The 16,296-nt window shown below is 32.1% G+C and overlaps 1 protein-coding gene across 1 annotated transcript in view; it reads left to right on the top strand.

Moving 5' to 3' along the window:
• Positions 1 to 14,172, top strand: part of LOC133320825 (solute carrier family 12 member 6-like) — a 14,489-nt gene extending 317 nt beyond the window's left edge. The window contains exons 2-20 of the mRNA XM_061529612.1: positions 3,051 to 3,311; positions 3,413 to 3,598; positions 3,934 to 4,169; positions 4,257 to 4,410; positions 4,483 to 4,669; positions 4,748 to 4,904; positions 5,578 to 5,790; positions 5,890 to 6,069; positions 6,146 to 6,265; positions 6,356 to 6,549; positions 6,632 to 6,800; positions 6,879 to 7,068; positions 7,143 to 7,358; positions 7,663 to 7,770; positions 7,961 to 8,014; positions 8,557 to 8,700; positions 9,669 to 9,838; positions 10,076 to 10,215; positions 10,515 to 14,172. Of these exons, the coding sequence (XP_061385596.1) occupies positions 3,051 to 3,311; positions 3,413 to 3,598; positions 3,934 to 4,169; positions 4,257 to 4,410; positions 4,483 to 4,669; positions 4,748 to 4,904; positions 5,578 to 5,790; positions 5,890 to 6,069; positions 6,146 to 6,265; positions 6,356 to 6,549; positions 6,632 to 6,800; positions 6,879 to 7,068; positions 7,143 to 7,358; positions 7,663 to 7,770; positions 7,961 to 8,014; positions 8,557 to 8,700; positions 9,669 to 9,838; positions 10,076 to 10,215; positions 10,515 to 10,606 (3,171 nt within the window). The 3' untranslated portion in view covers positions 10,607 to 14,172. The remainder of the gene's footprint in view (positions 1 to 3,050; positions 3,312 to 3,412; positions 3,599 to 3,933; positions 4,170 to 4,256; positions 4,411 to 4,482; positions 4,670 to 4,747; positions 4,905 to 5,577; positions 5,791 to 5,889; positions 6,070 to 6,145; positions 6,266 to 6,355; positions 6,550 to 6,631; positions 6,801 to 6,878; positions 7,069 to 7,142; positions 7,359 to 7,662; positions 7,771 to 7,960; positions 8,015 to 8,556; positions 8,701 to 9,668; positions 9,839 to 10,075; positions 10,216 to 10,514) is intronic.
• The last annotated feature ends 2,124 nt before the right edge of the window (positions 14,173 to 16,296 follow it).

Raw genomic sequence — 16,296 nt, 5'->3', positions numbered from 1 at the left:
ATTGAAGTTGCAAAAAAAAGTTATTACATAATTTTTTAAGATATCTTAATAATTTTCCACTAAGGTTTTTAGATGTTACATATAATTTTGTATTACAACAAACATCATTTAATTAATCTTAAAATAAATATGAAACGAGACAGTTACTGGCAACACTTCGTACATTCGCATGCATTTGACTGGTTGTATTAAATTTATTTTATATTCGAGAACAAATACACGAATGCTGAATGATAGACGTTTTAGATATTACCAAGAAAACCTTCAGACACAGGCCATTGTCTACAAATACAATGCTTCAATCTTCCATGTTGGTTATATTCTCGTTCTTTCAACAAAACAGTTTAAATTGTGAAATAAACCAATACTCTCAGCAGTTTTGAATATTACTTTTGTCTATTGAAAGTTAACAATTATAAACGTTAAATTTTTATTTCCACTTAGTTTTTTTTTTTTTATATAAATATATTAGATTTAATATTGACATCGTTATCACAAAATATAATGCAAATATAGTTTTCTTAATTAATCGAACAATTATGAATTTTAATATGTATTGAAAATTCTGAAACATTGAAAATGATTTAGCCTCGCTTAATATAGTTTCCCTGATAAGCTTCCCAGATCGCACCCGTTTAATTAAGTAGAACCATTTGGAAGTTTAATGAAGGTTTCTGTTTCAGTTGTTTATATAAGCTCCCCTATATTGGGAACAGGACCGCGTATTTATATTCCAAATTAGCTAATTCAGGGAAAATTAATATAATACAGAAATAAAAGATATAATACAGAAATTACACAAGTTTCAAAGTATTTAAAAATTTAATTATAATCAATATTACAAGTTTAAACTGACATTATAAGTAATATTGATCGGAGACTTAGCCCTGAGTAGGTTTTCAGGACTTTTCATGTGAAGGGCACGCTGAAGAACGGCGGTATACCAAGAGAAATGAATTATGTCAAAGGTCAAGTGCTCTTCAGTTACGCCTTACAAAAAAAAAATATAAGTGGTTTTTAAATTTCGTTAAGGAGGTCAAATTGTATGTATTGCTTTTCTTCAGTGCCTTATCTACATCAAGTGTTGAAGAATATATAATTTTTCAATATTTTTGTTGAATAAGGTTCTGCTTTTCAAATTATGTAATTGGAATATTTATAATGTATACCAGGATGCGAGAAAACATTTTAAAAAAATTGTATTTGACACACTTGAATGAAATGAAATGATAAGAGAAAAAAGTGGAAGTTGTTTGTAAAATAATTTACTTTCGTTCTTCCGATGTCACCATCAATCAACAAAGTTCAAAGATTGACACGTAAAAAAAGTTTTTGCTACACCTATAAAAACGTATTCGCTACATACGTGTAAATTTAATTATCACAAGTAATAAACAATTCTCAATGACTTTCCTTAATTTCACACGGGAAGCCCAGAATAGATTTTTTTGTTTCACAATTCATTAAAAAAAATATTTCAAAACCGTCAGTTTTTTTTTTCTGGGTTAAAATTCAAATAAACCATGTTTAATTTCAAACGCATACTGTCATGTAAATGTCAAACCTCAAGAATAGGTAATGTGACAAACTTTAGAGAATAATAGAGAAGCTCAAATTCAACTCCATTCATACAATTTAATGGTCCAACATTAAATACAGAACATTTAAAATAATATACTAGGAAGAATAATAATAACAATTTATATAGCCTCCTAAGTTGTAATGCAAGTTTAAGACGAATCTAATCGCCTACGCTTGATCATTTAAGTCGTGACTACTGTTAATCTACAAAGGATCTACATTTAAAATAAGGTCTTGGATAATGGCGACAGAACAAATGGAAACAAATAGGAAAAACCGTCGTAATAAATTGCGTAGCGGCCCAGTGCTTTATTGCAAGTGGAAATTTACGAGAAAGCTAAGGCACATAGACCCATGATTTAAAGAATTATTGTATACAGTTGTTTCATTATAAAGCGATAAATCAGTAAATTATTGTTGTTTTATTGGCTTTAATAGACTGTATTTATCGACGATTTATCAATATTTTTATTAGCAACTTATTGAGACTGAAATGGAACATTTATAAAGTCCCGCTTATATATTTTTCACAACGCATAATATCTTACTTGTGTGTGACGTTTGCTGTACTGACGAAAGCTATAAGAGAGTCTGAACACATGGGAAGCGATGCAAATGGTCCGTGAATAAAATATGAGCACTTTAGCTTCGTTTTGTGAATCTCCTTTCTCCTAGAATTACGTTTTACGAAGTTTCTGTGACCTGCATATCGGGATATAGAATATATAGTAGGTATACAGACTTTAAATTATCTAAATATCAATAGGCTTTACCATGCATCACTATAAACCACATTTAATAACAGATCTAGATAATTCAATCTGACATATTTTTACATGAAAGAGCTTTCTGTAATCCAATTGCAGCATGCTTAAATGTTACATCTCAAATTTCAGATCTAATAAAAAGTGAGTTAAATGCTGATGCTTTATTTCTGGAAGCAAAAAATAATTTTAGCGGTGGCAAATCCTAAAATCCATACATAAAAACAGTTTTAAATTTATAATGACCTAAGTACATATATGTACGTACATGCATTCTGTTCGCAAATGCTTTAAATAAAGCTAAGTCATTGTAGAGCAAGTGGTTATAGCTTCCAGCTTGCTGAGCTTTATTAAAAACGATCACATCACGAAACAAAACCAACAACGACGACGTCAAAGAGAATATAAACAATAGAATTTTGTGCTTATATGCAGTTTGTTTTAGTAACGCATAAACAAAAGCTACGTTTCCAACAAGCCGCCTTCGAAGAATCTCAAAACGACTTCACATAAAGCCCGCTGGCTTTATAATACAAAATATAATTGAACCTGTTCATGTTAGAATGCATGAAAATAGCAATTGGTTAATTTTAAAGTAGCAAGATAAAATATGAAATCAAAATTAATAACATGTGACAAAATTAATATCAAACATCAACTTTCAGATCATCACAATTTACTAAAATCATATATTTTTTTTAATAGGAGGAGATCGAAGACAGGCCTCGAGCGGCTACGTTCCTCAGTTCTCTGGCGGACTATTCCAATACCATCCCCACTGCCTCAGCGGCTGATCCCGATGCCCCAAAACCGGCACCCCCCGCTCGTATGGGTACCCTCATCGGGGTGTACCTTCCTTGCATCCAAAACATTTTCGGCGTTATCCTCTTCATCCGTTTAACATGGGTTGTTGGAACCGCTGGCGCTATTCAAGGCTTTCTGATTGTGCTTGTATGCTGTTGTACGGTAAGTTCTCAATGTATTGATGATACTTATGAATTAAATAATATTAATATGTGGAATGAATAGAATATTAAGATAGACTATCATTATTCATGTTTTATCAGACGATGCTCACTGCGATATCAATGTCAGCGATTGCTACGAACGGTGTGGTCCCAGCAGGGGGGTCATATTTCATGATCGGTCGGTCTCTGGGTCCAGAGTGTGGTGGCGCAGTGGGAATGTTGTTCTACACAGGCACTACCCTCGCTGCTGCCATGTATATCGTCGGAGCTGTTGAAATAGTTCTGGTGAATATAGAACAAAACTTGAATACTTAAAAATAAAAAATGATGTTTTAATAACACAATGTAACAAATCAATTCTATTTATATTTCTTTGCAACAAAACCATCGTATTTTTTTAATATCCAAATTTTCTTCTTTTATGCCGCAATTTAAGGGGCAGAATCCAATTTTTATGAAATCGTAAAACATGTGCGTGCATAAATAAAGTAACGTTTATAAAATTAACGATCAATAAAAGAGACTAAGGAATCAAAAGTCATTAACTACGCAAGATTAAATTTAATTTGTGACGAAATACTTAAATAATATGAGTATTTTAAATTAATATTATTTCGCAGACGTACATAGCACCCTGGATGTCAATTTTCGGCGACTTTACTAAGGATCCTGAAGCGATGTACAATAACTTCAGAGTTTACGGAACTGGTCTCCTATTGATAATGGGCATGGTTGTATTTGTGGGAGTCAAATTTGTCAACAAGTTCGCTACACTCGCCCTCGCTTGTGTCATTCTTTCCATCAGTGCTGTCTACGCTGGCATCTTTGTAAACTTCAACGGAAACGATAAACTTCAGTGAGTTTAGTTTTATTTACATTGATTATGTTCACGTATCTGTTTAAGTGTCGTTAAACAAAAATTTAATCATCGTTTTTATTCCAGAATGTGTGTATTGGGAAAACGTTTATTGAAGGACATTCATATTAGTAACTGCAGCAAGGATTTGGGAGGCGAATTGCATCAATTATTTTGCCCGAATAATACATGTGATCCATATTATCAACAACATGAAGTTTCAGTGGTCCAAGGCATTAAGGTATAAAGAGGAGTTGGAACTATATTGTGTAATATCTTAGTTTATTATTTTATTTCGATATTTCAATAACAGGGTTTGGCAAGTGGAGTTTTCTTTGACAACTTACAAGACTCTTTTCTACAACTTGGACAATATATCGCTTATGGCAAAGAACCAGATGACATTGAACAGATGGAACGACCAACCTATAACCAGATCTATGCTGATCTAACCACTACCTTTACAATTCTCATAGGCATTTTCTTCCCATCCGTAACTGGTAAACAAATATATTTTGGTAGCAAATATATTTTACACTTAAATCGGTTTTTATTTAACATAATTTTTATCACTTTAGGTATAATGGCTGGATCGAATCGTTCTGGAGACTTGGCTGACGCCCAGAAAAGCATTCCAATCGGAACAATTTGCGCTATTCTTACAACATCGACTGTTTACCTGTCTTGTGTGTTACTTTTCGCTGGTACTGTCGATAACTTATTACTGAGAGACAAGTAAGTGACCTAAGTATTCTTTTTTCCGTAAGTATCCTTGTGTTTATATCCTTGAACATAGCCTGTATTGTCACCAAGACTTTCCCTACCCGCTTTACCCTTCCCTTTGCCCTCTTTGGTAAATCTTTCCTTATGACTCCCTGTGTATTTAGAACTATCAGTCATCCTTTTCACTATGTCAGATTTATCTGCCTTTGTTGCTCGAGAGGTTCCGGGTGCATTACATTTTGAAAGAGCAGTTTTAATATTATCAGAATTAAGTTTACACTCTGTTATTAGAAACTCTAAAAACTGAATGAACTGCTTGAAATCTATTGTTTTCGACTTAAATCGTTGAAAAAGTATAGCTGTATCCGTTGTAGATACTTTCTTTCCATCAACAACACCAGCTTCTTTAAGCCATTTGTCAAGATTTGATAGTGTTATTAGTTTGCCATCTGATTTGCTGTTTCCGAATTTCGCATAGCTTTTGAAAATATCTTCTAATATTATTTCTTTATCTAGTTTGTCCACCATCTTTTTTAATTTAAAAGTTATTTTAAAAAAATTACGTGATAATAGAAATAATACTTTCTGAATTTTGCATATTTACAATTTTATTTACAAAACGATTACTCAAATTGTGTTAATTTATAAAGCCATCTAGATTTAAAAGATTATTATATTTTTTTAGATTTGGACAATCGATTGGCGGGAAACTTGTAGTTGCAAATATGGCATGGCCCAATCAATGGGTTATTTTAATTGGATCGTTCCTTTCTACCCTCGGAGCTGGACTACAATCTCTGACTGGCGCACCACGTTTACTGCAGGCTATCGCTAAGGATGAAATAATACCTTTCCTTTCACCGTTCGCAGTTTCTTCTAGCAGGGGAGAACCAACAAGGTAGTGATTTAGTATTATATATATCTATTAAACTATGTAAATAAATTATATACAACCCATATATAAAGAGAGACAAATTAAAGTATAAACTTTTTTCAGGGCTTTATTATTGACTATGGTTATTTGCCAATGCGGCATCCTTCTGGGCAACGTCGATATCCTAGCGCCATTGTTGTCTATGTTCTTCCTCATGTGTTACGGATTCGTCAATTTGGCTTGCGCTCTGCAAACGCTTTTGAAGACTCCCAACTGGCGACCCAGATTCAAATATTACCATTGGTAAGAAACCATCGCAACAGATAATTAGTATTTCAACGTTATTTTAAATTATACTAAATATGTCAATCATTTACAGGTCACTTTCACTAGCAGGTTTAACGCTATGTATTTCCATTATGTTTATGACATCATGGTTTTATGCCTTAATAGCTATAGGCATGGCTGGTCTTATCTACAAGTACATCGAGTATCGAGGGTAGGTGTGACTCACACTATAGCGTTATTACCAAAGCTATTGTTATCGTTAACATATTTCAATGATTTCTTGACTTTTTAATTATTCTAGAGCCGAAAAAGAGTGGGGTGATGGCCTGCGCGGTCTGGCGCTTTCCGCAGCTCGTTATTCATTACTGCGTCTGGAAGAAGGACCCCCACATACAAAGAACTGGAGACCTCAAGTTCTTGTTCTTGCTAAACTGAATGAGGATCTGAATCCGAAGTATCGTAAAATGCTTGCTTTTGCCAGTCAACTTAAAGCTGGTAAGAGTTATTTTTTTTATAAAAAAAAAAGTGATGGATCTAGAAATTGAACTTGAATTTATTTATTTAAAATCTTCTACAGGAAAAGGTTTGACAGTTTGTGTATCCGTGTTGGGTGGTGATTTCACCCGCCGCGCAGGGGAAGCAGCTACGGCTAAACAAAACTTACGCAAATGCATGGATGAAGAGAAAGTCAAAGGATTCGTTGATGTCCTTGTATCACATAGTATTGCTGATGGCCTGGGCCACTTGTAAGTAGCAAAATATTTTTATAAAAACTTATCCAACTTGTAATATTGTAATTCTTAAACAAAATTATACCCGTTTAGTGTTCAAACGACCGGTCTTGGCGGACTGAAGCCAAATACAGTTATTGTTGGATGGCCATATGGCTGGCGACAATCGGAAGATGAACGTACTTGGCAAGTGTTCCTGCACACTGTCCGAGCTGTTACCGCCGCGAGAATGGCCATGCTGGTACCTAAGGGGATCAATTTCTTCCCTGACTCTACTGAAAAGGTAAACTAACAATATACCAAAACAAAAAACTAATAAATGTGGTTAGAACATAAACTATACATATATTCTTACAGGTCTCTGGTAACATAGATATTTGGTGGATAGTTCACGATGGTGGAATGTTGATGCTCTTACCATTCCTGTTGAAGCATCATCGCACGTGGAAAAATTGCAAGATGCGAATTTTCACTGTCGCTCAAATAGAAGATAACTCCATACAAATGAAAAAAGATCTGAAAATGTTCCTGTATCAATTACGTTTGGAAGCTGAAGTTGAAGTCGTAGAAATGGTAAATGATATTTTTATAATGATATCTGCGACTATCGAAAGGGCACATTTAAATAAAATTATATTACAAGTCGACTATTTTGCAGTAACTGTGATCACGGACAGACGAGATAAAAGTGTCGCAGAAAATGTATAATAATAAAATCAAGGAATAAATTCTAAAAAATTCCAAAAAAATTTTGAATTTATAATTTACACAATACATCGAATAAATTTAGAACGAGTGTATCGCTCCCTATACCACAAAATTAAGGTACTAGTCATAAAAAAAAGAACCGCCTGTAAGAATTTCCTCCATTTTGCAGACTGATAATGATATCTCCGCCTACACTTACGAACGCACCTTGATGATGGAACAGCGCAATCAGATGTTACGTGAACTGAGACTTAATAAGAAGGAATCGCTTGGAATGGTAAGCTATGAAAAAATTACATTCTCTACATTTTTACCCCGAAATCATCGTTGAGAAATGCTAAAACTGTCAAACTATCAATGTAACTTCCTAATGTGCTATATATTTGTACACATGTGTGGCTTGTTTGACATTATATCGTGACGACGAAATAAACTAATTTGCCGTTTGTCCATCGCTGCCAACACAGATGCAAAATTTGGTGGACTATCGTGAACAAAACGCTGAGGAGAAGTTGCCTCTGGTAAAATGGATACATTACCCTCGACCGAGTCCACTTTTAATACGCATTAGAAAATTATTTTTTGTTACTTTAATAGCTTCGCCATTGATACCATTATGCCTTGCTTCTTCTAACTTCGAGACGTAAACCTGTTTTATTTATTTGAATTTGGATGGAAATTTATTTAATTATGTGTAGTAAGATGTTTCGGTCCATGTGTATATTCATTAGGCATTCTTCATTGAAACCATTTAGATAATTATGAATCATGTCGTAAGCATATTGGCTCGCCCTCAGGATCGGTACTGGCTTTTGGTGTTCTATGTTTCTCTCATACATGTCACTCACTTCTGTCATCACACAGTCCTTTCTATCTGTTACGCACTTTTTCACTTTAGATATAAATGTGTATTTTGACTTTATATCTCTATAATTTTTATTAAAATTTAATCATATTCTTCTACGTTATGAAAATACAATACACATTAAATTAAACTAAGGTTTATCAATGTCATAGAAACAAGCAAGTATTACGTAATATTGAAATAATATCGCCGTATCAGGTTCAAGCCATAGTGGATCATCATCACGCTGATGTGAAGACTGCTAGCAAGGTCCGTTTCGCTGAACCTGGTTCGGAGCCAGCAGCCGAAGACGCACCCTCACCTCCTCTGGCAGAAAACGATGACAAGGACAAAGATGATAAGGTGACAATCTATACTTATTGATGTCAAGCTAAATATTTAAATGTCAAAAAAAGAAAACAGTAACAAAAGTGGAAAAGTTGTATACGTTGATTCGTTGCTATGAAAACAAATATCTGTAAGTATATTTTAAATGTATAATTTTAATTACGTATATTTACGTATATATATATATAGATAATGTGTATGACTTTACCACTTCCAAGAATATAGAAATGAACACAAAGAAAATCTTGAATATCCTCAATGGAAGTAATACAAATCTATGAATGTTTGGTTATCAAAGTTTATTTGACAAAGAAAGATTCGTATTACTTTCATATACGAAAAAAAAATGTGTTAATTAAAAATGAAAACAAACCCCTTTATTTAAAAATACGCTAATGTTAGAACGTCTGCTTGGCAAATGGAAGCACATTTATAAAACTCATAAAAATGGATCAAAATTTTATTGACTCCTACATTTAACATTATGTTTTTTTTGGCTATTTCTGTTACTTAATTATACGTCAAGCTAAAGCATTTCTATACCCCAATTATTTTTTATCAATGTTTTTTTTTTATGAAATGTTGACGACACCCTGGTGAATTAAGTGTTGAAAATAATGTAATTATTTTCAACAACTAATTCAATATTTTCAAAGAGCTCGCTTACATTTGCACAGTTATTTTTATTTTGAGTTCTGCATCGTTATAGCTAACCATAACGAGTCCTAGCGAATTTACACACGGTGGTCATATGTTTGGCAATGAGCTCATTTACATTACTTTGTTCACTGTAGTTACTTCATACCACATTAGCTATGAGTGGATGTTTGAATGTCGGTAGTCAGTGACTGTTTTACAATTTAAATAATATATGACATCCCGTGTTTCATTCGCCTTGAATCCGTCATGTGCAACGCTCGGTACGGAATACGAAACGCAAAATTTTGCAAATGGAACGATGAAAATATTGGGGTAAATATTAGGACGAATTTCGAAGTAGTTTGTTGCACATAATCGATTCAATGTGGGACTCGCCCGATGAACGCTCGCAGTGTGAGTCGCCAACGCCTCCCATCGACGCGGACAAACACAAGGATGGCAACCTCAACGGCGACGCGCTTAAACCCCAGCCCAACATGCCGATACTGACTCCGTAAGTGACACGTAATTTATTTACTTCCAATCTATATCATATGCAGTAATGTATGTTAGTTAAAACACTAAATAAATTCGATTAATCCGAAAGTAAAATAATAACCGACAAATTACGTTCTATTTCACTTCATTCAAATCAGAATAACGACGTAAATAGATGTTTTCAATCTTAAAATATCTCTAGTAAGAGTGTTAGTATTTTGAATTAAAACCAGCTAACTTTTGTGAATGTTAGCGACGAGGGAACGGTTCGACGGATGCACACCGCCGTTAAGCTGAATGAAGTCATAGTGTCGCGTTCACACGACGCACAATTAGTCATACTGAACCTGCCGGGCCCGCCGCGCGACACTAAACTCGAGAGGGAATCCAACTGTGAGTGTACACTCGGGCTCGATGGAACCCGCTGTGACATGCAAATAGGGCGTCCAATGCTTATTTGAACCCAGATACAATTTATTTCTAGTTTCCCTAAAATCTATTTTTAAACTGTGCTTGACACCTGAAGAGCTTCGTTTGGTTGAAATTTTATAAAAAGATTCAAACGAACGTGACATATTTGAAACAAAAAGAAAACCTTTGAGATAAAAAAGATACATTGAATCTATAAAATTCTAGATGAATATAATGTGGTTATTGTTGTATTAATTATATATTAATGAATCTCTCCCCAGACATGGAGTTCCTGGAGGTGCTGACGGAGGGACTGGAGAAGGTCCTGATGGTTCGTGGCGGAGGCCGCGAGGTCATCACTATCTACTCGTGAATGCGTCCCGCAACTTCTATATCGAACTATCCGCGCTACCTCTGCGCTTTTAATCTATGTGATTTGTTCCTTCATTTCCGAACGTTACGTTCGGACCTCTTGTTGATAGTTTTTTAAACGCATAATTCCCGCTGAAACGGGTCATATTGATTTATTTATCATTTGTAATGTATTGTATTTTCTTACGACTATATTGTTTGACGTAATATTAGATTAGATCTAAATTTTGTTACGTTTGACGCTTAGATTATTTAAAGAGTATTTACTGTTGTATGCACGTGGGTGTGTATCTAAAATGAGCCTTAACATAGGTTACTTGAACAATTTGTTCTGTTATTTTTTAGAATATATGTATTGGACTGCACATAGCTATTTAAACACAAATATTACAAGGGTCAAACCTATACACCTGCAGTATTTACTCTATTAGAAAGTTAAATTATTATATATTTATATACATCATAATAACAACCTATTTTGAAATGTAAATTATTGTGCAGTCCAGACTTTATATGACTTTATTGATATTTACTGTCTTTACACCTAAGTGTGCGTTTGAGTTACCAAAATACAAATATGCAAATCTTTGATGTAAAAAAAAAATATACACTGCTTAAGTATGTGATTTTTGAAAAACAAAACGAAATTTTTTTAGTGTTATGTTCTCTTAAGATTACGTCTGCTCAAGTGGTATTCTATGGGACTATAGATTGGTAATAATTAATCTATTTACGTATATTCTTCGTTTAAAACCACCATAGATACTAGTCATACGTAACACACTGAACGATTTTAATTTGAATTTATATATTTTTTAATATGATTTTATTATATGTAACGTACACATAGTATTTTATTGTAACTGCGATGACAAAAAAAAATGTAAAACACAAAAACAACGTAATTTTCTTATTAGTTTACGTTTAGTGGATGTCGGACCTTGGTATTTTTGCGCACATTCGCGTAGTTAGCTGATTTCTTACTGTGATCATTTATATAACATTTTTGTCATCTGTACTTTTAATGTACCGGAGGTCAGAAGGTTTTTAATGGTAAGGAGATGATAGCTCTTCTAGAATAACCTTACCTGATGAGGGTGACATTCACATTCCTTGTTGGGATCTTATTATAAGATAGACTTAAGAGATATTCAAATAAATTTATTAATATATTACTGTCTAAGCAAAACTCGTGTCGTACGGTAAATATCGTTCCACTCTAAGTACAGCTCAACGTCTAAATTTCTAATATATTTTTAAGGAACTGGCAATACCAATAACCAACGGATATATTAAAAAAAACAAATCAACTCGTTGATTTGCATTTCCTTTTCGAGGCTTCATTAAAAACGAGCTCACAATGTAAAAGTTGTCAATTTAGTTCTGGTAACTTACTACCTATACTTGTTAGGTTACTGCCAAATAGAATTTGATGTTCTAATAATTCCTAGTCCTTAAGAGATTAGGTAGTGAAGCGGTAATTATCTCATCATTCGATACATTATACTTAGACTATTAGACGGTTGAAATAGATTAAGTCTAGTGCATGATATCACTTTTGCGATTTTTAGATAAAAAAAAAAATAGCATAGGAAACCCGTCATTGAGGTGAAATAATGATAATTATTATGTAATCAACGTGTCTAATATCTATCCAGTAGATTAACTAAACAATAACTTCATAAAATCACAAACAGTAAAGAAAAATTTAATATTACCCCTAGAGAGTTAAAACACTGAGAATATTAATATATAAAACCTTATTTGAGACTTGTATTTAAAAAAAAAACACTAGTAATATTTTTCACAAAATCGAACAACCTGATCTTTTAAAAACGTTAAACTACAAAGTTCCTATCATCCGTAACATTCACTCGATAACGAAGTCCTATTTGTTAAACTCACTTCGTATTTCAACTCTCTATAAATTAAAAACGGTTAATTACAGTTAATGGCAAAACTTATCGACGTGTAAAAGAAAAGAAAAAAACATAAAAAATACGTGAAATTTCTTAAAAACAATATGAAATAAAAAACAGCGAACGAAATAGTTATTCTAACATAGAATAAATAAATAAAATGAGGTTACCATCAAGAGGTTACTACACTTGCATTGAATTTCTTTAGTGATACTTTGTGATCATTTACTAAAGGGTATTTGACAGATTTCACTTAATATGATTAAGATTTATTGAACAAAGTTGGATTTTATTATTTAAAATAAATAAAAATTATATATTCATTAATCTATTCGAAATCACATAGTGATATAAAGCAGACAAAAAAATCTATAAAACATATCTTCCTTTCGACAGAGCCATAGGTACAAAAATATATTTAATATTATCAAATATTTATGCCTATCAATAGGCACTGAAAGTTTATTTATCTCAATGTGTTTATTTTACCTTTAACTTTCTGATTATGCAAAAAAGTGTGTCAAAAATTATCGTACACTTATTTTTTTTTAACCTTCACCCAATATAGTAACGCGTACCTAACGAGGTACTTTATATATGTGCCAAAGTTCAAAATTTTCTAACATTATATTGATGATCCTCGTCGTCGTAACATAACCAAAAATCATTAGAGTAACAAAATGGTATTCATATAATACTGGCCTGTATTTTAGTATGAGTTTGATTCAACAACATAAACATATTCCAACTTTCATCATCCATATGAACTTTCGATTACCTAAGATTTTTAAATTGGAAAACTTTTTACAATCAGTCGTTAGGTTAACGATACAAACTCGTACTAGGATCTATAAGTCTAACTGACAAACGAACAGGTATAGCCATAGTTCTCACAGAAGCACATAAAACTTGACATAGAATCAATGACTGTTCGTAAATTCAATCTACTAAAAAAGTATTTACTTCTAATATAACATAAGAATATATAAATTATATGAAATATATATTTAATTAATTAGCTCTATCGAGTGTCTTGTAATTTAAAAATATAAAATTGTCTATTTTAGATTTTAGGCTGTGAGCCAGCATTAAACACGTTTATTAAAAATTTTAATATTTCAGGCTAGAGTTGCTGTGATACACCATTTTGGCTATAAAATATAGATAAATCATTTCTGGCTGTAGTTGTTTAGTAACAGCGTGTCTATTAACTAATGTTGCCATATTATAATTTAACTGTGATTTTATTGTCATTTTTCATTAACTTTGCATTTTTATTTAATTTAAAACAATTTTAAGCCAGAATTAACGGTCAAATACCGTTATATTATTTTTAATATTAAATTTATTTTAATAGAAATTTTGTCACCAAACACCGACTTACCTAAGTACTATGAAGAACATTAAATTGTGGGAATATATATTAAATAGGCATAAATGTAACGGCTTCGTAAATCAAATTTTATTGAAAAACAAAGGTTTTGATGTGAATGAAATTTTATCTGTCAATATAAATATTTGAAAATATAAAAGCTGTCTTATAAAATTATATTAAATTAATTAAAACTATTCAAATAATAATTCTAGCGGGTTAGCCAGTGAAGGAGATGTTATGAGTATTATAAAATAAAATAAATTATAATTCAATTATTCTTTTTTTATTTCTATATTTAGCTATCTTCGATCACACAATATTCAACCCGATATTTCCTTATCCCGTCACATCTAACTTCCATTTTACGTACTCAAGTATAAAAATAGAAATGTGCAAATTAAATTATTTTCCCCCTTCCAATAAGTCAATTAAGAAACAATAAATTAAATTAAATATAAATTTAAAATCTTGAAAACAAGGTGACGCCCATATCGACTATATATGTTGAATATTTAACTGTATTAATATATTTATTTTAAAATATTTGTATAAAAGTAATATAAGAATGAAATAAAATCACCATTTGTTTAAATAGCATTGGACTTATTCATATATTATCTACGAGTATACTTGAAAGGGCACGAACAAAGACAAAGTATTTTTTAAGAATATGTTATCTTATTTTTAATAAGATAAACACTAAAAGAAAATGGAAACGTAATAAGTACGAGCAATAACACAATTAGAAAAATATATATTCATATTATTAACATTCGGCCATTCTTAAAAGATAGCGGAATGTAAATTAAAAGAAATAAAAAACTGGAAGTCGTTTTTTCATCTATTTAAAGGATTAACTTGTTAGCAGAACATAATCCTCCTTGTAATTATACCTCCTTTTGTGTGAGTTATTTCCTAAAATAATAGTCGTTAACCGCACGCTTCAAGTGGCATAAAATACAGATATTACTTCTATGTAATAGGAGGGGATATTGCACGATTCGTTACTCTTTAACATTACTAACAGAAAATTTATGCAAAGTTTTGTCTGTGTAGGAGCTAAAGCTTAAAAATATTAAAAATCTCATTGTTCGTACTCACCCCAACAATCATTATTCGGTAGTGGCGTGCACAGACATTTGGGGTAGAGTAAGCAGAATATGTTTGAAAAAAAAATCAAATTTTCATAATTTCCTCTTCTAAAACATTGATAATAATGAGGTCTTTCGCAAGTATTCAATTAAATGAAACTAATAATTTCGGATTACTACACGTAATTTATTATTTTTATGCAGTCGAAATGTCTGCAGTGATCACGTTTGCTGCTAAGTAATCGAAATGTCGGGAATATGTAATCCGAAAATATAATGTATAAATGAATGTAAAGAATCTCTCAATTACCTCTGAGCCACGAAAGTACCTTCAAACGATTACGATCTGTTCATCAACGCTTTATAAAAGTTATTTAAATCGGAATATCCAGTGGAGATCCAAACATTCTTATTATTATTATCATTTAAAAACAACAAACAAATAAATTATTTGTGTATACACAACCTGCTAGCTAATTAAAACAATCATAATACTTTTTATTAAAAAAGAATAACATTACCCTTCTTTTAGTTAAATCTCAACCGGTCATACACATTCCCTTTGTAATTATTTTAATTTTATTATCAAACGACAATATTGAAAATCTAATCGTAATTAATTTCGATAAACACACATCACCAGCACAGAGCTCACAGCTATAATTTTCCATAATTCGTTAATAAATTAATTCACTATTTACTAATTAGCTAATTAAAACTTATTCACTAGCGCTTAGAAAGACAAACGACAATATTCAATAATATTCAATAATAATAAAATGGCGAAAAAAATATATGAACAGTTTACCGACCAATTAGAGAGTCCCGTTTCAATTGACAATTAACGGACTTTCTACCAAATTTTAAACGAAAAAAAGTATGCAGTGCTTCTCGAATACAACCCAACAGATTTTCGCACACACACATGCAAACATTTCTGCATACAACACGAGATTTGTAGATCGTCTTTGAGATTTTTTGTATGGAAAATAAGCACCGGGTAGTTATGCATATCGCCGCTCTAGCTGCATAGCGGCGCTAGTAGTGAGCGGCGGCCGATCGAAAATTTTTACATTGATAGATGGCACGTTTAACAATTCTTGAATCAAATGTCATGTTAAATGTCTGTAAACATTTGTATTTCGTAATGTATGATTAAAAGTATGTAAGAATTAAACAATATAGGTTTAGTTGTTATATGGGTAGGGTATGCAATGCTTATTTGCATCTATGGTGTTCACGCCACTGTTATTCGGGATAAGTTATAATAAAACTCGCTTATATATTATAATTTCAACATCATAAT

The sequence above is a fragment of the Danaus plexippus genome, chromosome 6, assembly GCF_018135715.1.
Source record: "Danaus plexippus chromosome 6, MEX_DaPlex, whole genome shotgun sequence".
Taxonomy (NCBI): Eukaryota; Metazoa; Arthropoda; class Insecta; order Lepidoptera; family Nymphalidae; genus Danaus; species Danaus plexippus.
This window is presented reverse-complemented; position numbering and strand designations above follow the sequence as displayed.